This window comes from Saccoglossus kowalevskii, chromosome 2 (assembly GCF_978046115.1).
Source record: "Saccoglossus kowalevskii chromosome 2, keSacKowa6.1, whole genome shotgun sequence".
Taxonomy (NCBI): domain Eukaryota; kingdom Metazoa; phylum Hemichordata; class Enteropneusta; family Harrimaniidae; genus Saccoglossus; species Saccoglossus kowalevskii.
Window position 1 is genome coordinate 2,561,076 of NC_140642.1, and position 25,146 is coordinate 2,586,221.

Here is a 25,146-nt window from a genome sequence, read left to right on the forward strand (position 1 = left end):
CTATATATAATGTTGTTGTGTGTGTGAATTGTTGAAAACTACACGTCTCATGTTACATTTCAGTGAGTCCCACTGAATCAAGATTAATGTCTATATATAATGTTGTTGTGTGTGAATTGTTGAAAACTACACGTCTCATGTTACATTTCAGCAAGTCCCACTGAATCAAGATTAATGTCTATATATAATGTTGTGTGTGTGAATTGTTGAAAACTACACGTCTCATGTTACATTTCAGCAAGTCCCACTGAATCAAGATTAATGACTATATATAATGTTGTTGTGTGTGTGAATTGTTGAAAACTACACGTCTCATGTTACATTTCAGTGAGTGCCACTGAATCAAGATTAATGACTATATATAATGTTGTGTGTGTGAATTGTTGAAAACTACACGTCTCATGTTACATTTCAGTGAGTGCCACTGAATCAAGATTAATGACTATATATAATGTTGTTGTGTGTGTGAATTGTTGAAAACTACACGTCTCATGTTACATTTCAGCAAGTCCCACTGAATCAAGATTAATGACTATATATAATGTTGTTTGTGTGTGAATTGTTGAAAACTACACGTCTCATGTTACATTTCAGTGAGTCCCACTGAATCAAGATTAATGACTATATATAATGTTGTTGTGTGTGTGAATTGTTGAAAACTACACGTCTCATGTTACATTTCAGTGAGTACCACTGAATCAAGATTAATGACTATATATAATGTTGTTGTGTGTGTGAATTGTTGAAAACTACACGTCTCATGTTACATTTCAGTGAGTCCCACTGAATCAAGACTAATGACTATATATAATGTTGTGTGTGTGAATTGTTGAAAACTACACGTCTCATGTTACATTTCAGCAAGTCCCACTGAATCAAGATTAATGACTATATATAATGTTGTTGTGTGTGTGAATTGTTGAAAACTACACGTCTCATGTTACATTTCAGCAAGTCCCACTCAATCAATATTAATGACTATATATAATGTTGTTGTGTGTGTGAATTGTTGAAAACTACACGTCTCATGTTACATTTCAGCAAGTCCCACTCAATCAATATTAATGACTACATATAATGTTGTGTGTGTGAATTGTTGAAAACTACACGTCTCATGTTACATTTCAGTGAGTGCCACTGAATCAAGATTAATGACTATATATAATGTTGTGTGTGTGTGAATTGTTGAAAACTACACGTCTCATGTTACATTTCAGTGAGTCCCACTGAATCAAGATTAATGTCTATATATAATGTTGTTGTGTGTGAATTGTTGAAAACTACACGTCTCATGTTACATTTCAGTGAGTGCCACTGAATCAAGATTAATGACTATATATAATGTTGTGTGTGTGAATTGTTGAAAACTACACGTCTCATGTTACATTTCAGCAAGTCCCACTGAATCAAGATTAATGACTATATATAATGTTGTTGTGTGTGTGAATTGTTGAAAACTACACGTCTCATGTTACATTTCAGTGAGTGCCACTGAATCAAGATTAATGACTATATATAATATTGTTGTGTGTGTGAATTGTTGAAAACTACACGTCTCATGTTACATTTAGCAAGTCCCACTGAATCAAGATTAATGACCTTATATAATGTTGTTGTGTGTGTGAATTGTTGAAAACTACACGTCTCATGTTACATTTCAGTGAGTCCCACTGAATCAAGATTAATGACTATATATAATGTTGTGTGTGTGAATTGTTGAAAACTACACGTCTCATGTTACATTTCAGTGAGTCCCACTGAATCAAGATTAATGACTATATATAATGTTGTGTGTGTGAATTGTTGAAAATTTCACGTCTCATGTTACATTTTAGCAAGTCCCACTGAATCAAGATTAATGACTATATATAATGTTGTGTGTGTGAATTGTTGAAAATTACACGTCTCATGTTACATTTCAGCAAGTCCCACTGAATCAAGATTAATGACTATATATAATGTTGTTGTGTGTGTGAATTGTTGAAAACTACACGTCTCATGTTACATTTCAGTGAGTCCCACTGAATCAAGATTATTGACTATATATAATGTTGTTGTGTGTGTGAATTGTTGAAAACTACACGTCTCATGTTACATTTCAGCAAGTCCCACTGAATCAAGATTAATGACTATACATGTATATAATGTTGTGTTGTGTGTGAATTGTTGAAAACTACACGTCTCATGTTACATTTCAGCAAGTCCCACTGAATCAAGATTAATGACTATATATAATGTTGTTGTGTGTGTGAATTGTTGAAAACTACACGTCTCATGTTACATTTCAGCAAGTCCCACTGAATCAAGATTAATGACTATACATGTATATAATGTTGTTGTGTGTGTGAATTGTTGAAAACTACACGTCTCATGTTACATTTCAGCAAGTCCCACTGAATCAAGATTAATGACTATATATAATGTTGTTGTGTGTGTGAATTGTTGAAAACTACACGTCTCATGTTACATTTCAGCAAGTCCCACTGAATCAAGATTAATGACTATATATAATGTTGTTGTGTGTGTGAATTGTTGAAAACTACACGTCTCATGTTACATTTCAGTGAGTGCCACTGAATCAAGATTAATGACTATATATAATGTTGTTGTGTGTGTGAATTGTTGAAAACTACACATCTCATGTTACATTTCAGTGAGTGCCACTGAATCAAGATTAATGACTATATATAATGTTGTTGTGTGTGTGAATTGTTGAAAACTACACGTCTCATGTTACATTTCAGCAAGTCCCACTGAATCAAGATTAATGACTATATATAATGTTGTTGTGTGTGTGAATTGTTGAAAACTACACGTCTCATGTTACATTTCAGCAAGTCCCACTGAATCAAGATTAATGACTATATATAATGTTGTTGTGTGTGTGAATTGTTGAAAACTACACGTCTCATGTTACATTTCAGTGAGTGCCACTGAATCAAGATTAATGACTATATATAATGTTGTTGTGTGTGTGAATTGTTGAAAACTACACGTCTCATGTTACATTTCAGTGAGTGCCACTGAATCAAGATTAATGACTATATATAATGTTGTTGTGTGTGTGAATTGTTGAAAACTACACGTCTCATGTTTCATTTCAGTGAGTGCCACTGACTCAAGATTAATGACTATATATAATGTTGTTGTGTGTGTGAATTGTTGAAAACTACACGTCTCATGTTACATTTCAGTAAGTCCCACTGAATCAAGATTAATGACTATATATAATGTTGTTGTGTGTGTGAATTGTTGAAAACTACACGTCTCATGTTACATTTCAGTGAGTCCCACTGAATCAAGATTAATGACTATATATAATGTTGTTGTGTGTGTGAATTGTTGAAAACTACACGTCTCATGTTACATTTCAGTGAGTGCCACTGAATCAAGATTAATGACTATATATAATGTTGTTGTGTGTGTGAATTGTTGAAAACTACACGTCTCATGTTACATTTCAGTGAGTACCACTGAATCAAGATTAATGACTATATATAATGTTGTTGTGTGTGTGAATTGTTGAAAACTACACGTCTCATATGTTACATTTCAGTGAGTCCCACTGAATCAAGACTAATGACTATATATAATGTTGTGTGTGTGAATTGTTGAAAACTACACGTCTCATGTTACATTTCAGCAAGTCCCACTGAATCAAGATTAATGACTATATATAATGTTGTTGTGTGTGTGAATTGTTGAAAACTACACGTCTCATGTTACATTTCAGCAAGTCCCACTCAATCAATATTAATGACTATATATAATGTTGTTGTGTGTGTGAATTGTTGAAAACTACACGTCTCATGTTACATTTCAGCAAGTCCCACTGAATCAATATTAATGACTACATATAATGTTGTGTGTGTGAATTGTTGAAAACTACACGTCTCATGTTACATTTCAGTGAGTGCCACTGAATCAAGATTAATGACTATATATAATGTTGTGTGTGTGTGAATTGTTGAAAACTACACGTCTCATGTTACATTTCAGTGAGTCCCACTGAATCAAGATTAATGACTATATATAATGTTGTGTGTGTGAATTGTTGAAAATTACACGTCTCATGTTACATTTCAGCAAGTCCCACTCAATCAATATTAATGACTACATATAATGTTGTGTGTGTGAATTGTTGAAAACTACACGTCTCATGTTACATTTCAGTGAGTGCCACTGAATCAAGATTAATGACTATATATAATGTTGTGTGTGTGTGAATTGTTGAAAACTACACGTCTCATGTTACATTTCAGTGAGTCCCACTGAATCAAGATTAATGACCTTATATAATGTTGTTGTGTGTGTGAATTGTTGAAAACTACACGTCTCATGTTACATTTCAGCAAGTCCCACTGAATCAAGATTAATGTCTATATATAATGTTGTGTGTGTGAATTGTTGAAAACTACACGTCTCATGTTACATTTCAGCAAGTCCCACTGAATCAAGATTAATGACTATATATAATGTTGTTGTGTGTGTGAATTGTTGAAAACTACACGTCTCATGTTACATTTCAGTGAGTCCCACTGAATCAAGATTAATGTCTATATATAATGTTGTTGTGTGTGTGAATTGTTGAAAACTACACGTCTCATGTTACATTTCAGTGAGTCCCACTGAATCAAGATTAATGTCTATATATAATGTTGTTGTGTGTGAATTGTTGAAAACTACACGTCTCATGTTACATTTCAGCAAGTCCCACTGAATCAAGATTAATGTCTATATATAATGTTGTGTGTGTGAATTGTTGAAAACTACACGTCTCATGTTACATTTCAGCAAGTCCCACTGAATCAAGATTAATGACTATATATAATGTTGTGTGTGTGAATTGTTGAAAACTACACGTCTCATGTTACATTTCAGTGAGTGCCACTGAATCAAGATTAATGACTATATATAATGTTGTGTGTGTGTGAATTGTTGAAAACTACACGTCTCATGTTACATTTCAGTGAGTCCCACTGAATCAAGATTAATGACTATATATAATGTTGTTGTGTGTGTGAATTGTTGAAAACTACACGTCTCATGTTACATTTCAGCAAGTCCCACTGAATCAAGATTAATGACTATACATGTATATAATGTTGTTGTGTGTGTGAATTGTTGAAAACTACACGTCTCATGTTACATTTCAGCAAGTCCCACTGAATCAAGATTAATGACTATATATAATGTTGTTGTGTGTGTGAATTGTTGAAAACTACACGTCTCATGTTACATTTCAGCAAGTCCCACTGAATCAAGATTAATGACTATATATAATGTTGTTGTGTGTGTGAATTGTTGAAAACTACACGTCTCATGTTACATTTCAGCAAGTCCCACTGAATCAAGATTAATGACTATATATAATGTTGTTGTGTGTGTGAATTGTTGAAAACTACACGTCTCATGTTACATTTCAGTGAGTGCCACTGAATCAAGATTAATGACTATATATAATGTTGTTGTGTGTGTGAATTGTTGAAAACTACACGTCTCATGTTACATTTCAGTGAGTGCCACTGAATCAAGATTAATGACTATATATAATGTTGTTGTGTGTGTGAATTGTTGAAAACTACACGTCTCATGTTTCATTTCAGTGAGTGCCACTGACTCAAGATTAATGACTATATATAATGTTGTTGTGTGTGTGAATTGTTGAAAACTACACGTCTCATGTTACATTTCAGTAAGTCCCACTGAATCAAGATTAATGACTATATATAATGTTGTTGTGTGTGTGAATTGTTGAAAACTACACGTCTCATGTTACATTTCAGTGAGTCCCACTGAATCAAGATTAATGACTATATATAATGTTGTTGTGTGTGTGAATTGTTGAAAACTACACGTCTCATGTTACATTTCAGTGAGTGCCACTGAATCAAGATTAATGACTATATATAATGTTGTTGTGTGTGTGAATTGTTGAAAACTACACGTCTCATGTTACATTTCAGTGAGTACCACTGAATCAAGATTAATGACTATATATAATGTTGTTGTGTGTGTGAATTGTTGAAAACTACACGTCTCATATGTTACATTTCAGTGAGTCCCACTGAATCAAGACTAATGACTATATATAATGTTGTGTGTGTGAATTGTTGAAAACTACACGTCTCATGTTACATTTCAGCAAGTCCCACTGAATCAAGATTAATGACTATATATAATGTTGTTGTGTGTGTGAATTGTTGAAAACTACACGTCTCATGTTACATTTCAGCAAGTCCCACTCAATCAATATTAATGACTATATATAATGTTGTTGTGTGTGTGAATTGTTGAAAACTACACGTCTCATGTTACATTTCAGCAAGTCCCACTGAATCAATATTAATGACTACATATAATGTTGTGTGTGTGAATTGTTGAAAACTACACGTCTCATGTTACATTTCAGTGAGTGCCACTGAATCAAGATTAATGACTATATATAATGTTGTGTGTGTGTGAATTGTTGAAAACTACACGTCTCATGTTACATTTCAGTGAGTCCCACTGAATCAAGATTAATGACTATATATAATGTTGTGTGTGTGAATTGTTGAAAATTACACGTCTCATGTTACATTTCAGCAAGTCCCACTCAATCAATATTAATGACTACATATAATGTTGTGTGTGTGAATTGTTGAAAACTACACGTCTCATGTTACATTTCAGTGAGTGCCACTGAATCAAGATTAATGACTATATATAATGTTGTGTGTGTGTGAATTGTTGAAAACTACACGTCTCATGTTACATTTCAGTGAGTCCCACTGAATCAAGATTAATGACCTTATATAATGTTGTTGTGTGTGTGAATTGTTGAAAACTACACGTCTCATGTTACATTTCAGCAAGTCCCACTGAATCAAGATTAATGTCTATATATAATGTTGTGTGTGTGAATTGTTGAAAACTACACGTCTCATGTTACATTTCAGCAAGTCCCACTGAATCAAGATTAATGACTATATATAATGTTGTTGTGTGTGTGAATTGTTGAAAACTACACGTCTCATGTTACATTTCAGTGAGTCCCACTGAATCAAGATTAATGTCTATATATAATGTTGTTGTGTGTGAATTGTTGAAAACTACACGTCTCATGTTACATTTCAGCAAGTCCCACTGAATCAAGATTAATGTCTATATATAATGTTGTGTGTGTGAATTGTTGAAAACTACACGTCTCATGTTACATTTCAGCAAGTCCCACTGAATCAAGATTAATGACTATATATAATGTTGTTGTGTGTGTGAATTGTTGAAAACTACACGTCTCATGTTACATTTCAGTGAGTCCCACTGAATCAAGATTAATGTCTATATATAATGTTGTTGTGTGTGAATTGTTGAAAACTACACGTCTCATGTTACATTTCAGCAAGTCCCACTGAATCAAGATTAATGTCTATATATAATGTTGTGTGTGTGAATTGTTGAAAACTACACGTCTCATGTTACATTTCAGCAAGTCCCACTGAATCAAGATTAATGACTATATATAATGTTGTGTGTGTGAATTGTTGAAAACTACACGTCTCATGTTACATTTCAGCAAGTCCCACTGAATCAAGATTAATGACTATATATAATGTTGTTGTGTGTGTGAATTGTTGAAAACTACACGTCTCATGTTACATTTCAGCAAGTCCCACTGAATCAAGATTAATGACTATATATAATGTTGTTGTGTGTGTGAATTGTTGAAAACTACACGTCTCATGTTACATTTCAGCAAGTCCCACTGAATCAATATTAATGACTACATATAATGTTGTGTGTGTGAATTGTTGAAAACTACACGTCTCATGTTACATTTCAGTGAGTGCCACTGAATCAAGATTAATGACTATATATAATGTTGTGTGTGTGTGAATTGTTGAAAACTACACGTCTCATGTTACATTTCAGTGAGTCCCACTGAATCAAGATTAATGACTATATATAATGTTGTGTGTGTGAATTGTTGAAAATTACACGTCTCATGTTACATTTCAGCAAGTCCCACTCAATCAATATTAATGACTACATATAATGTTGTGTGTGTGAATTGTTGAAAACTACACGTCTCATGTTACATTTCAGTGAGTGCCACTGAATCAAGATTAATGACTATATATAATGTTGTGTGTGTGTGAATTGTTGAAAACTACACGTCTCATGTTACATTTCAGTGAGTCCCACTGAATCAAGATTAATGACCTTATATAATGTTGTTGTGTGTGTGAATTGTTGAAAACTACACGTCTCATGTTACATTTCAGCAAGTCCCACTGAATCAAGATTAATGTCTATATATAATGTTGTGTGTGTGAATTGTTGAAAACTACACGTCTCATGTTACATTTCAGCAAGTCCCACTGAATCAAGATTAATGACTATATATAATGTTGTTGTGTGTGTGAATTGTTGAAAACTACACGTCTCATGTTACATTTCAGTGAGTCCCACTGAATCAAGATTAATGTCTATATGTAATGTTGTTGTGTGTGAATTGTTGAAAACTACACGTCTCATGTTACATTTCAGCAAGTCCCACTGAATCAAGATTAATGTCTATATATAATGTTGTGTGTGTGAATTGTTGAAAACTACACGTCTCATGTTACATTTCAGCAAGTCCCACTGAATCAAGATTAATGACTATATATAATGTTGTTGTGTGTGTGAATTGTTGAAAACTACACGTCTCATGTTACATTTCAGTGAGTCCCACTGAATCAAGATTAATGTCTATATATAATGTTGTTGTGTGTGAATTGTTGAAAACTACACGTCTCATGTTACATTTCAGCAAGTCCCACTGAATCAAGATTAATGTCTATATATAATGTTGTGTGTGTGAATTGTTGAAAACTACACGTCTCATGTTACATTTCAGCAAGTCCCACTGAATCAAGATTAATGACTATATATAATGTTGTGTGTGTGAATTGTTGAAAACTACACGTCTCATGTTACATTTCAGCAAGTCCCACTGAATCAAGATTAATGACTATATATAATGTTGTTGTGTGTGTGAATTGTTGAAAACTACACGTCTCATGTTACATTTCAGCAAGTCCCACTGAATCAAGATTAATGACTATATATAATGTTGTTGTGTGTGTGAATTGTTGAAAACTACACGTCTCATGTTACATTTCAGTGAGTGCCACTGAATCAAGATTAATGACTATATATAATGTTGTTGTGTGTGTGAATTGTTGAAAACTACACGTCTCATGTTACATTTCAGCAAGTCCCACTGAATCAAGATTAATGACTATATATAATGTTGTTGTGTGTGTGAATTGTTGAAAACTACACGTCTCATGTTACATTTCAGTGAGTGCCACTGAATCAAGATTAATGACTATATATAATGTTGTTGTGTGTGTGAATTGTTGAAAACTACACGTCTCATGTTACATTTCAGCAAGTCCCACTGAATCAAGATTAATGTCTATATATAATGTTGTTGTGTGTGAATTGTTGAAAACTACACGTCTCATGTTACATTTCAGTGAGTCCCACTGAATCAAGATTAATGTCTATATATAATGTTGTGTGTGTGAATTGTTGAAAACTACACGTCTCATGTTACATTTCAGCAAGTCCCACTGAATCAAGATTAATGACTATATATAATGTTGTTGTGTGTGTGAATTGTTGAAAACTACACGTCTCATGTTACATTTCAGTGAGTCCCACTGAATCAAGATTAATGACTATATATAATGTTGTTGTGTGTGTGAATTGTTGAAAACTACACGTCTCATGTTACATTTAGCAAGTCCCACTGAATCAAGATTAATGACCTTATATAATGTTGTTGTGTGTGTGAATTGTTGAAAACTACACGTCTCATGTTACATTTCAGTGAGTCCCACTGAATCAAGATTAATGACTATATATAATGTTGTGTGTGTGAATTGTTGAAAACTACACGTCTCATGTTACATTTCAGTGAGTCCCACTGAATCAAGATTAATGACTATATATAATGTTGTGTGTGTGAATTGTTGAAAATTTCACGTCTCATGTTACATTTTAGCAAGTCCCACTGAATCAAGATTAATGACTATATATAATGTTGTTGTGTGTGTGAATTGTTGAAAACTACACGTCTCATGTTACATTTCAGTGAGTCCCACTGAATCAAGATTATTGACTATATATAATGTTGTTGTGTGTGTGAATTGTTGAAAACTACACGTCTCATGTTACATTTCAGCAAGTCCCACTGAATCAAGATTAATGACTATACATGTATATAATGTTGTGTTGTGTGTGAATTGTTGAAAACTACACGTCTCATGTTACATTTCAGCAAGTCCCACTGAATCAAGATTAATGACTATATATAATGTTGTTGTGTGTGTGAATTGTTGAAAACTACACGTCTCATGTTACATTTCAGCAAGTCCCACTGAATCAAGATTAATGACTATATATAATGTTGTTGTGTGTGTGAATTGTTGAAAACTACACGTCTCATGTTACATTTCAGTGAGTGCCACTGAATCAAGATTAATGACTATATATAATGTTGTTGTGTTGTGAATTGTTGAAAACTACACGTCTCATGTTACATTTCAGCAAGTCCCACTGAATCAAGATTAATGACTATATATAATGTTGTGTGTGTGAATTGTTGAAAACTACACGTCTCATGTTACATTTCAGTGAGTCCCACTGAATCAAGATTAATGACTATATATAATGTTGTGTGTGTGAATTGTTGAAAATTTCACGTCTCATGTTACATTTTAGCAAGTCCCACTGAATCAAGATTAATGACTATATATAATGTTGTTGTGTGTGTGAATTGTTGAAAACTACACGTCTCATGTTACATTTCAGTGAGTCCCACTGAATCAAGATTATTGACTATATATAATGTTGTTGTGTGTGTGAATTGTTGAAAACTACACGTCTCATGTTACATTTCAGCAAGTCCCACTGAATCAAGATTAATGACTATACATGTATATAATGTTGTGTTGTGTGTGAATTGTTGAAAACTACACGTCTCATGTTACATTTCAGCAAGTCCCACTGAATCAAGATTAATGACTATATATAATGTTGTTGTGTGTGTGAATTGTTGAAAACTACACGTCTCATGTTACATTTCAGCAAGTCCCACTGAATCAAGATTAATGACTATATATAATGTTGTTGTGTGTGTGAATTGTTGAAAACTACACGTCTCATGTTACATTTCAGTGAGTGCCACTGAATCAAGATTAATGACTATATATAATGTTGTTGTGTGTGTGAATTGTTGAAAACTACACGTCTCATGTTACATTTCAGCAAGTCCCACTGAATCAAGATTAATGACTATATATAATGTTGTTGTGTGTGTGAATTGTTGAAAACTACACGTCTCATGTTACATTTCAGCAAGTCCCACTGAATCAAGATTAATGACTATATATAATGTTGTTGTGTGTGTGAATTGTTGAAAACTACACGTCTCATGTTACATTTCAGTGAGTGCCACTGAATCAAGATTAATGACTATATATAATGTTGTTGTGTGTGTGAATTGTTGAAAACTACACGTCTCATGTTACATTTCAGCAAGTCCCACTGAATCAAGATTAATGACTATATATAATGTTGTTGTGTGTGTGAATTGTTGAAAACTACACGTCTCATGTTACATTTCAGCAAGTCCCACTGAATCAAGATTAATGACTATATATAATGTTGTTGTGTGTGTGAATTGTTGAAAACTACACGTCTCATGTTACATTTCAGTGAGTGCCACTGAATCAAGATTAATGACTATATATAATGTTGTTGTGTGTGTGAATTGTTGAAAACTACACGTCTCATGTTACATTTCAGTGAGTGCCACTGAATCAAGATTAATGACTATATATAATGTTGTTGTGTGTGTGAATTGTTGAAAACTACACGTCTCATGTTTCATTTCAGTGAGTGCCACTGACTCAAGATTAATGACTATATATAATGTTGTTGTGTGTGTGAATTGTTGAAAACTACACGTCTCATGTTACATTTCAGTAAGTCCCACTGAATCAAGATTAATGACTATATATAATGTTGTTGTGTATGTGAATTGTTGAATACTACACGTCTCATGTTACATTTCAGTGAGTCCCACTGAATCAAGATTAATGACTATATATAATGTTGTTGTGTGTGTGAATTGTTGAAAACTACACGTTTCATGTTACATTTCAGTGAGTGCCACTGAATCAAGATTAATGACTATATATAATGTTGTTGTGTGTGTGAATTGTTGAAAACTACATGTCTCATGTTACATTTCAGTGAGTGCCTACTGGAAAAGATATTAAAGCAAGTTCGACACACTGTTTTGAGAGTAAGGTAAATATTTTGATGCAAACAACATCTATTGTGAGTAATACTTCTAACAAGCTCTTGATTATAATGGGGACCAATATTTGTTGTTCTCAAAAATTCTGCAAAATTTAAAAGAAAAACAAATTCACGATGTTCAATTACCCACCATAGACTCCAGTCAGTCAAAATGACTGAACTGTAGGCATTAATCCGCCAATAACGAAGAGATAGAATCTAGGTCAGGGGAAGCCCCATGACCCCAAGATTCTTTTTCAGTACGTCACGAACCATGTGACCAAGCCCATATGGCGGCGCCTTTCCGGCTGGATATCCACTCTGCATCGAGCGGGGTTTAGCGGCTCTGCCTGGATCGCTTGCTTTTTCCTGTCCGGGTTTCTAACTTGGGCTGTTGCCGCTGCCACGGCATCCGTCATTGTTGCTGGTAGGATAAGTTTTCCTTGTCATTTTTACCCTCGTGTCGTTTTCCCCTTTGTGTGTAGCATTTTTCCCAACAAAGCGATAAAACCTGGCGTCATAGCTTAATCACTTGTCGATTTCGTGATGTCACCTTTTTAGCCTTCGCAGACGAAGTCTGCCGAAGGCCTATAGATTGGGTTCCTCTTATAACTTTGATATGCTCTGTCCAATGTTTTTCCAAGTTGGTGCATATGTAATTCTCAATGCCATACATATGCACGCCAAGTATTGTTTTGATTCGCCAAAGTTTCCTTGTGTTTTTCTGTGATTTTCAACATTTTACTAGTAAAAATGCCGAAATTTGCCAGAAAAATTTGAGTTTTAACGACATCTCACAAGAGAACTGGCATACCTTATTGAGTATGCGCCAGTCTAACCACTGAGGATTCGGCGTCGTTTTCGTCTGAGGATATTGTATTCCGGGACTGTATCTTTCTTTGCACAAGGCTTATATAGATTAAATTCTATCTCAAAGGTAAGAAACTGTGCTTATGGTATTTATTATGAACTTTGATTTATCCTTTTGTGTCCTGACTTTGGTGAAAAACTAGCGGTCGCAAGGTGTCACACTTTGCCAGAAAAACAGTCCTGCTATCAGTTCAAGAACTGGTTATGAAACGTGTAAATCTAAAGTTTATCTCGTCATTCAAGAGGCTTGGGTATAACGTTTAGCATATAAAATACTGGAATAATAAAAACGTAAAAATTTAGAACATGCTGATCATGATTCTGTTGCACGATTGCTATTTCCGGTGTTCATTGGCAACTGCTAGCAGATTGAAACTTGGTTTCGTGACGACATATTAGACTAGAATTATTGAGAACATACAAGTCAAGTTGGCCAACCATGACTGCTTGAAAGCAATGATGAAATTGAAAAGTACTGTAATTCAATTTCAATGAATCTATCATCACTTTTAAATTACCTTTGAAGTAAATATGATACCCGAGTGCGTTACTACACTCGTGACCGGGGACCTCCATGCTCCATGCGGTGTTGAAGTTTTTCCCAATCAGCTATTTATTTCGGTACTGAAGTCAGGGTGGCAATTTCAATGTTTAGCTACCATAATTTATCTCCATTATGAGCAGGAAAATAAATTACCGACCTTGATTGAGATGGATTTAACGGTGGCCATGTTTTTTTATTGTTGACATTGTGCATTAAAAGATATGTAAAACAATATTAGGGAGGGGGTCAAATTCTTGTAATCCTCAATTTTAATGATGTTGACTTAATAGTCATAATTTTTTTTTTTCAAAATTCCGGATATTATTTTATATATTATTTTAATACAACTACAATATGTTAATTAGTATGCAATTTAGCAGCCAGTCTGAGACCATTTTTTAGAATGAACACTGCAATCCAGTTCAAAGGAAATTTGACATACACTTAGGTTAGATGATCACTACCTCTGCTGATTAGTTTTTTGTGCACTTCTATCTGCTTTTATATTATATGTATTATTTTTTTGTATTTTTCTCAATAGTATTTTTTTATTTCATTTGATAGCTTGGCATCCATTTGGTTCAGCTCAAGTGAAATTTTCTGCATATCCCTGGTCAGATTTTAATGACATTGAAAACACAAGTACTCTGGCTTTTTGCACATTCTTAATTATTTATTTTTGCAGAATCTCGTGAATATTAATTTGACAACTTTGTAGAGTGGAAACAAATTGGTGAATTAGTTCATCCTAGACTTTGGTAGAACATGTTTAAAATAGTACAGTGTGAACTGCAATTTCTTTCTGGCTGGTATAAATTTATTAAGTAATATTTTTTCGTACTAAAAAGACTAAAATATCTTTTTCAATTAAATCTAACAGCCAATGGGAGCACATATGCTACAACCTCTGCTTACTTCGGACTAAATGTTCTAAATTTTTGCACTTTATTTGTATCATTGTCGTATGAAAAGTAATCTTGTCCTTATTAGAGATATTGAAACTAATCCAGGGCCACAAACTAGTTTATCCAAACAGACACAACACTGACTCTACATATTTGCAGATCTGATTTGTATACTTCCTTGTCATTTTACCTGTTGTACTGGTTTGGTGCTATCTGGTTTCCTTGCTGAGAATAATGCTGACCTGGATGGAGAGTGCTATAAACTTTAAAATGCCATAGAAATCACGTTTGTCAATTTATGTCCATGCAACTTTAGAATGACAACTAGCGAAGGCTATGTCATTCATGACTTGTCCAACTGTAATTTGCTTCCCTCATGCATGTTGTCTTCATTTTATGCTTGATCTATGTATTTAGAAATGAATAGATGTAATGACAGCACCAGAGGCTCGCTGCCTGGTTTTTTTGTCTCCTCATCTTCGAGACGACTGTGAAGAGGTTATATTCAGAATTTACCAGCATAGAACCCGCATCCGAAATGTTTTTTGCCATGGCTGCGTGCGGTTTCAGAGTTTTCGCCTTGAATGCACGTGTTTTTCACTGGACTCTGAGGCCTGATCAAAATCGCTGAGACTGACCGTGTCGCTCGTATTTTCACAGCAAGGTCGCACGTCCAGTAAAAATCGGTTAAAGTGAGTTGCGTGTTTGGCATGAGTGGAAAGTCCTCACGCTCGGCTACCGGTACTTTGTGTACAGAGACGTCGAGTAGGATGCCCAATGGTGGAGGTACCGATATTTTTTTCAGCCTACCCCCGCTGATCGGAGGGCATCCTCACAGTCTGGTTTACCCGATTTTACCAGCTAGCTGTGCCTTTGTGGGTTTTGACTCCCTTCTTACCAACCCACGGGCGTCTCCAGAGGGAACCAACCCTGTCATGAGATGCACAGTTGAACACGCTCTCTCACATATTTTAAGTTGAAAAGAGACAGTTTGCTCACGTTTGATACATCGGCACCTCGGGCGGTCCCTCAGAGTCTTCCAACCGTAACGACTCGGTGAGCCATGCCATTGGGGTGATGCAGAGTATCATCGATCCTAAGGCGACCACTTACGGCTGCTTCAACGCTTATGGGATCACGGGCGTCAGGATCCAAAGCAACCCTGTTGACACGTCTCTTCCTGTTCGACCGAGTGGGGTGCAGGGTGCGCAATGGTATTGATGGCCTCACCAAACGCTACTCAGTCGGTGTGGGATTAGACCAAAACACCCCCAACTGGATCCCATGGCTCCTTCCCCAGACCCTGGTACCATTAATTTCCGTTTGGCAAACCAGGTAAAGGGGCAGGGCAGATGTCCTTGAGCGCATTAGCGTGCATGCCCAGGACTCTTAAGACCTCGGAGGCAGAATGAACCAACCTCCTAGACCAGGCGACACATTTACTGGTGGGCCACCGCACATCTACGTGTGACATCCCCTAGTGTCACCTGGCTCTCTTGGCCAGGGCCACTACTGTGCAACGAGACGCGGTCTTAGACGTGTGTGTTGTTGCCGGCAAGCTGAGTCAGGGGTACGTCCCCACCTTAGTGACGTAGACTGGACATCTTCCACCCTCTTTGTTCGGGGAATGGCGCGTGCAGTCTCGGAGCTTCGGAGTGCAATGAACCAGAGGGTTCAGATCGAATCCGCTAGCCAGTTGGCCCTGCCAAGGGTAAACGGAGGGCGCCCCAAGTACAGAAAACACAATGCCCTAGAGCGTCGTCTGCTAGCCAGAGTCAGCCAGGAGGCAAGCGCTCATGCCCTTCCATGGGAGGGAAGAGTATCGGTGGACCCCCAGGGAGGAAGGGTCCAGGTGGTGGCTCCTCACCCTCCTCAGGTGGTCGTCCACCCCGGCAGCAGGGGAAGCATGTTTGACGCTTACCTCTGCGACAGGGGGGATGGGCATGTGTTTGGCGAGTGGCCAGGTCACAACTTAGTGACTACCACATGCCTTGGGGAAACTCACCTCATGAAAGAAGATAGCACCCACCCCTCACAACCACTGAACCCATGGCCACATATCCCTGTGGTACACAGATTGCACCAGTGTAGTCCGGTTTGGAGGCAGCGGGTGACCAATCCCTGGACCTTTCCAGGTGGTGACATTCTGTTACATGATACTGCTGAAATCTCCATCCCCCCACCTCAGTGTCTCCTCTATTGCGCACTGCCAGGGGACTCTCGCAAGGCGGAAGCAATCAGACAGGAAGTAGCAGTTTGCTGGAAAAGAGCGACATACACAGGGTAGTTCAGCCGGAATTAAATCCAGGCTTCTACCCATATGTGTTCGTAGTACCAAATCTACAGGTGGCGGGCATCCAGTTCTGGACCTAGGCAGACTGAAACAGTATGTGCTTCTCGATCGGTTTCGGGACCACCATATCAACCGGCTCGAACTGAAAGCAGTGTACTTAGCACTACCATGATTTCTACCGTAGCTCGAGTCCTGCTCCGCTCAGGCAACACAGCGGTGGTCTCCTTCAAGAAGGAGGGGGGACGTTGTCAGTTATAGCGGAGCAAATTCTCTTTTGGTGCCTGGAATACAATGTGGAGCTAAACGCACACCACACCTTCCAGGGGTGATGAACAGTCTGGCAGACACCCTTTCAGGGCGGCTCCGTCTCCAGACCACTGAGTGGCTGATACCCCAGTGGGTAGCCTCCAGGCTGTTTCCTGCTGTGGGACTGTCCAAAGATAGACAGGTTTGCCGCACCCTGGAACGCCAAGCTCTCGACGTACATAACACTCCTGCCAACTCCAGGAGCCTGCACCAGGGTCGCTTTGCTAAACCACTGGACCCACTTAGTTGTGTACGCCTGCCTTCCCTCCCTCGTTCACCGGGCACTGGAGGAAACTTCGACAGGTGCACACCTGCATATTGTCATTGGTCGCACCCAATTGGCCAACCAAGGCCTAGTTTCCACTTCTGTCAGAAATGCTAGTTGAAACACCAGTAGTGCTTCTGGACTTATTGGACCTGCTGTCCCACCCGGACGGTGCACTACCAACGAGCCCAGCGGGTATCACTTGCACGCATAGGGGCTCTCAGTAGACCCGCACATACGAAAGGTTTATCTGAGCCAGGGCAAACAAGGATTCCACCAACGCTGCCTACATTTCTAGGTTGTGAGCATACACTGATTGGTGTAGCAGAAGGGAGATTGATCCATACCATACCTCTATTGGCCAGGTGGCAGACTCCTTCGTCCACCTCTTTGACGAAGTGGGTTTGTCCTACGCAGTGACCGTTGGCTACAGGTCAGCTTTGTCCCCCACCATTGAGAACGTTTCAGAAACAAGACTAGCCGATTGTCCTATTATTAGGAAATTATTTACTGCTTTCTAGACGACGAGACCCTGTACAAGAGAACCGCCGAACTGGGATTTGTCGCTTGTGTTGTCTGCTGTAAGCAGACCGCCCTTTGAGCCTCTTCGATCAGCACCACTCAAATTTTTGATGTGGAAAATAGTCTTCCTACTGGCCCTCACCTCAGGTAGGTGTCGGCCAGAGTAGGGGGCATTGTCCTTCTCGAACGATGTACTGCCGTTATGGACAATCAAGTTGTGCTAAAGACACAAATCGGTTTCTTGCCAAGAACCAAATCCCAGGACACGATCCTCACCCGATCATCATCCCCCGGCTGTCAAATTTTGTCGGCCCGGAGGGTCTGGGGGAATCGCTTCTCTGCCCGGTCCGAGCACAGAGTTGCTACCAAACCGTACTAAGGATTCAGGACGGGATGCCAGGCACATGTCTTTGTGTTATGGCCCAGGCAGGCAGGATAGGCCGGCCTCCCCCAACTTCCATCACCAGGTGGATTACTGCGACTGTATTAGAGGTCTATAATACTTTAACTTCCTCGACACAGAGCTTGCAGAGACACCAAGTACGAGCGCATGAGGTCTGTGCGATTGCTAACTCACTAGTGCTAGCGTCAGGCGCCCCTCCTCAAGCACACACTGAGGGCAGGCTTCTGGAGAACACACCGTCTTTATCAACTACTACCTAAGAGACACCCAATCCATTGAAGAGGGTCTCTTTAGGTTGGGTCCCGTCATAGCGGGCCAGACTTGGTTTGCTGACCCAGTCCACAAGGGTCCCTACTCATAGGCGATAAGTCAGTCTCAGCATTTTTGCGGACAGATTTCTCTACCATCAGCACTTCCTGGAAGCTCCCAGGTCCTGCTTTTCGGCCTATGCCCTCATGCAGAACTGTTTTGGTCTTTACTTCGAAAGCTTAATACCCCTAGAATTGGGTTGGGGTCTAGCTTTCTCAGGCACACGTAGCAGCATTTTAAGTAAGTGTTGCATACGACTTGTTTACCACTTCCGTGTCACTGAGAATGTTCTAGAACCGTATTGTATCTGGGTGGAATATTCTAGATTTTTAGAAACCGGTTGAATAGGTAATAGAACACTGTAGAAGGCAATAGAAGGTAATGGAACATTCTAGAAATTTATAGTAAATTCCAGACTCATTATGTATGCTGATGTAATGGTCTATTTATAGACAGTGGGGGTATATATAGGGGAGTTGTTCAGCACTGAGATCAGATCGGAGATCTCGTTGAATTGTATTGGAGTTTAAGTATCTAGTTATTGGAGTAGTGGAGTTTTACCACATTATTGCACTTGATGTTTGCAGAGTATAATAATACCAGTACCAGTTGAAACCTCATCTGTTGGCTCCGTGTTCGTATTTTATCATCGCCGCCAGGGAAGTCTATTTGTTACTGTTGCCATTTTGGTATTTGAACCATCACACCTGTACTATACCAATTTACGGTAATATTACATTGCGTGTGACAGTAAGACACCACCCCTTTTGGGTATTATCTAAGGAGTTGAGTGATTATTGTAGAGTGTTTCATCCCGGACTGGGATTTTTCTGTTTGCTCGGAAAACATACCACCTTTCGGCATCTGACACGTAGTCATTTTGACTGACCAGAGTCTATGGTGGGTAATTGAACGTAGTGAATTTAGGCAGAGGGTTCTCCGAACCCGCCTATTCACATAGTTCATACCCACCATGGACTCCGGGTCCCCCCTAACCACCACCATCTTTCTGTAGCGTTGGTCCAGAGTGGATATCCAGCCATAATGCCGCCACCATATGGGCCATATTTGTTGAGAGGGAACACTGTTGAATTGAAAAATTGAAATTGAAAATACAAATAAGGTTCATAATTCAAAACCTAGTTAGGATATCTCAAGTTTTATTCTTCAAACTTTCAAATTGTGTCATGGGGAATAACTGCAGAAAATTCCTGTTTCAAATATATTGTTGCTGTACTAGATGTTTTAAACCATAGAATCAAGCAATACTTAAGTTTTAGGAGTTAGTTGTAATCGGTGCAGTGTATTCATGTATAGTCTGCTACCCAATTTACATATAAAAACCTAATATAAAAATTAAGAAATGTATTCTTTGTGTCTTCATAGAGTATGTACTATAATAGACAAATTGTCTCGTGAGTTGAACGACCCATGTATATTATGTCACTGGAATGCCTCCAATCATAGTCTACAGTCTAGTGTAAAGCTACAGATCATGTCAAATGGTTATGAAACAATTGGACGGTAAGACATAAAAATTACTTTGTTATTAACATGTACATGTAAGAGTACATGTGTTAAGGCAGTGTTTGTGTTTATTAAAGTTATCAAGGATGTTGCCCAGTCACAAAAAATAGATGCTGCTCACTCGGAGTGTACATTGTATGCTAATTATTAAAGTCACTGTTTGACACTTTTTTGGTCAGTGATATTGTATATTTATCATGAAGTTATTGCTTTGCCATTGAAGTTTAATGTTACCTTGACATTTCTCAAGTCTCTTCTACTTATCCAAGATTTCTGCATTTATTAATTGCATGCATGCAGTGAATTAGCCATATTTCTGGCCACTATTTAATCCTTCACTCATTGCCTAGACTGGTAGGTAGTAACCTACCATTGCCTAGACTACAAGGTACTTTTATGTGGTTATTTCATAAACCTTATAATATGATTATTTCAAAAATACCAACATTTATATTATTTGATATGCACCATCCATTCAGTCCCATATCACTGTATCCCATTATTTGTCTGCACATTGTAGGACTCCCCTGCAGTTAGTGGTTGGTGTGGATAACATCAAAATTATCTGCAAAGATGGTAGAGTTATTCAGTTATCGTATGAAGAACAAGAAATAAAAAATTTCCTCCACACTCAGGTACGTTTGTTGTATTACCAGTAATACCACAAATATTTTTAGCTCCGCTGTCGACTTTGTTGAGCGGAGCTTATCATATGAGTGATTGTTCGTCATCCGGCGTTCGTCATCCGTGTCAATGTTTTACTTTTTCGACTTCTTCTTGAAAACTACAAGCCTGAATGCTTTGATACTTTGGTGTATATGTACCTTGGGTAGACCTCTCTCAGATTTGTTCATTTCATGATCATATCTTCAATTCTCTAATTTTGGTGAATATTTTTGTAATTTTTAGTAAAAAGTGATATTTTCAACTTCTTGTTAAAAACCGCAAGTCCAATTGCTTTGATATTACATATATAGGTACTACATGTGGGCCTCTCTCAGATTTGTTCATTTTGTAATGATATCTTTAATTCTCTAATTTTGGTAAATATTTTTGTCATTTTTGGTAAAAAAGTGATATTTTCAACTTCTTGTTAAAAACCGCAAGTCCAATTGCTTTGATATTACATATATAAGTACTACATGTGAACCTCTCTCAGTTTTGTTCATTTTGTAATGATATCTTCAATTCTCTAATTTGGGTGAATATTTTTGTCATTTTTGGTAAAAGGTGATATTTTCGACTTCTTGTTAAAAACTGTAAGTCTGATTGCTTTGATATTACATATATAGTTACTACATGTGGACCTCTCTCAGATTTGTTCATTTTGTGATGATATCTTCAATTCTCTAATTTTGGTGAAAATTTTTGTAATATTTGGTGAAAAATGATATTTTCGACTTCTTGTTAAAAACCAAACATTCAATTGCTTTGATATTACATATATAGATACTACATGTGGACCTTTCTCAGATTTGTTCATTTCGTGATGATATCTTTAATTCTCTAATTTTGGTGAATATTTTTGTCATTTTTGGTAGAAAGTGATATTTTCGACTTCTTGTTAAAAACTGTAAGTCTGATTGCTTTGATACTATACATATTGTGATGTCTTCAGTTCTTTAATTGAAATTTGCATTGCGAACAGCGGAGCTATCTCTGCCGATAGGCTGCTTGTTTAACAATAATATTGATATGGTTGGAAAATTTCAGAGTCATCAAGCTCAATACCCAGATCTTTGACCGATGTCTCTCGCTTCAAACTGGAATCTCTAATTACATAATTGTAACCAAACATTTTTCTATGTTAAGCTTTAAATGCCATTTTGAACACCATGCAACCACCCTATCCAGGACTTTTTGGAATAGCAATGCATCAGTCATAGAATTAACATCTCTGTAAATTTTGGAGTCATCTGCAAAAAGAATCATATTTGAAGAATATATATTCATTTATTGGGCTATAGTTCTATGGTTACATGAAACCATATTTGTTTTATTATAAAATACTGTAACAGCCTTTTGAAATAAAAAGTACACTATTTACGATATACAATTTGTGTCACCAGCCAACAATCTGAGATATGGTTTAAGTCTAAGGTTAAAGCTTCTGACAAAACACCATTCATTGAAATATAAACCTCATTTTCTCAAAAAATAGACCCAAAACTTTCTTTAAATCAACACCATTATATTGACGGAGAATAACAGTTTTTGCAAAATAAATAAATTTTTGATATTTTCATTTATATGGGGATTTTGTTCTTAGTCTGAATATTGTGTATATGAAATAATTAACAAAGCTATTTCAATCTGTAATAACTGTATATCATTTTGAATTTCAGATCACACAGCACCAAATTACCAGTATTCAGGCATTATCCAAAGTGATGGGGTGGCAAGTATTGCAGAGTAGTACACACCTTGGTGTGGGACATATGGAGAAAATAGGCAACGCAGCCGGCATAATGATGATTTCACCAACCGGAGAAAGGTAAGGGGCGAAACAGTAAAATGGCTATTTGATCATACAGTTGGATATGTGAACATGCTATCACAGTCACTTTCCACATTGATATATGTCTGATCATAAAGTAGCATATGTGAACATGCTGTCACAGTCACTTTCCACATTGATGTACATGTATGTCTGATCATAGAGTAGGATATGTGAACATGCTATCACAGTCACTCTCCACATTGATGTACAATGTATGTCTGATCATACAGTAGGATATGTGAACATGCTATCACAGTCACTTTCCACATTGATATATGTCTGATCATAAAGTAGAATATGTGAACATGCTATCACAGTCACTTTCCACATTGATATATGTCTGATCATAAAGTAGCATATGTGAACATGCTGTCACAGTCACTTTCCACATTGATGTACATGTATGTCTGATCATAGAGTAGGATATGTGAACATGCTATCACAGTCACTCTCCACATTGATGTATGTCTGATCATAGAGTAGGATATGTGAACATGCTATCTCAGTCGCACTCCACATTGATGTATGTCTGATCATAAAGTAGAATATGTGAACATACTATCACAGTCACTTTCCACATTGATGTATGTCTGATCATAGAGTAGGATATGTGAACATGCTATCACAGTCACTCTCCACATTGATGTATGTCTGATCATAGAGTAGGATATGTGAACATGCTATCACAGTCACTCTCCACATTGATGTATGTCTGATCATAGAGTAGGATATGTGAACATGCTATCACAGTCACTCTCCACATTGATGTACAATATATGTCTGATCATACAGTAGGATATGTGAACATGCTATCACAGTCACTTTCCACATTGATATATGTCTGATCATAAAGTAGAATATGTGAACATGCTATCACAGTCACTCTCCACATTGATGTATGTCTGATCATAGAGTAGAATATGTGAACATGCTGTCACAGTCACTTTCCACATTGATGTATATCTGATCATAGAGTAGGATATGTGAACATGATATCACAGTCACTCTCCACATTGGTATATGTCTGATCATAGAGTAGGATATTTGAATATGATATCACAGTCACTCTCCACAATGATGTATGTCTGATCATATTTGAACATGATATCACAGTTGATTTGTATTATTTTCAGGGTACTTGCTATAAGGAATGGACCAAACAGTGGTGTAAGAGTTGCAGTACAAATACCTAAAAACCAACAAAATGGTACCGAATCTAGGAGTGATGTCATCGTGGATCCAAAGTGGGACAATCTTGGTGGTTACTTTAAAGAGGTTGACATGGATAGAATGAAAGGAAGAAATCTTGTCAATAAAATTGAACTTTTGATGGCTGCTCTCAACTAGTGAACATATGCTATTCACTTTTTTACCAAGTCCTGCCTAAATCAAGTGTACTCGTACATTTGCTGGACATCACACATATTTGTATGTCATAAAATACAAGCATTATATGAATATATTGTTTATAATGAATACATTCATTATCACAATTGGTGTATCTCAAATACATTGACCCTTATTGTGAAGTCCCGGCAGATAATTGAATCTAAAGTGTTCATATATCTTGTGAAAATGCTGAAAATTATTTTTTCTCTGAAAAACATTTTTATATATTTATTCTCGATATATTGTTTTGATTCATTTCAATAAACATTGGTAATGAATATGATAGTGTATACAGTCAACTGGATGTCATGTTTTTATTGTGTGCAGTGTGTATATGAAAGAGCATTCATTATTAGAATTATGTTGTGATTAGTGTCTTCAAAAGACTACATTGAGAATAATAAGTAGTAATTTGCACGGACAATTCAAACATTACAGGGACACTATCATTATGATGGTATTGTAGTATGTGCAATATTGATTGGGCTAGTATATTGTAATGCACTTATTCCACGTGTTGGTTGTTCTTACCATGAAATACTTTATATGTATTCTGGATGTTGTTTGTAATGTCAAAGATTGGTCTTAGGCATGCCAATCTAGTCATTGTACGTGTTTTTCAGTGTGACATATTAAGGTTTGTGTCTGTGTACAGTTATAAGGCACTTTGTCACATGAATTTTAATCAGAGTTGCACATGTTTGTAATATGCCTACAATTGGTATATACCGGTACATGTATGTTTACTACATCACCTACCGGAAATCCGTGGAAATAATAAATTTCATTTATTACTGAGCCTAGACATAAACTATTAGAGAATATACCTGGTCCAAAAGGAACACCTCAGGGTAACAATTCTCTAAGAAAAAAGCCCTGACTAAGCAAACCCCCCCCCCCCCCAGGGCGACCATGCTGTCAAGGTCAATTTTGTCTCAATTCTCTTTTGTTACGGGTACAGCCAACAGGGA

The 25,146-nt window shown here is 36.9% G+C and overlaps 1 protein-coding gene across 1 annotated transcript in view; it reads left to right on the plus strand.

Moving 5' to 3' along the window:
- The window catches only part of LOC100375757 (mediator of RNA polymerase II transcription subunit 17-like), a 120,177-nt gene extending 95,703 nt beyond the window's left edge, over nt 1-24,474 (plus strand). The window contains exons 9-13 of the mRNA XM_085507745.1: nt 12,295-12,351; nt 20,146-20,283; nt 20,807-20,921; nt 22,632-22,780; nt 23,920-24,474. Coding sequence (XP_085363871.1) covers nt 12,295-12,351; nt 20,146-20,283; nt 20,807-20,921; nt 22,632-22,780; nt 23,920-24,133 — 673 coding nt within the window. The 3' untranslated portion in view covers nt 24,134-24,474. The remainder of the gene's footprint in view (nt 1-12,294; nt 12,352-20,145; nt 20,284-20,806; nt 20,922-22,631; nt 22,781-23,919) is intronic.
- The last annotated feature ends 672 nt before the right edge of the window (nt 24,475-25,146 follow it).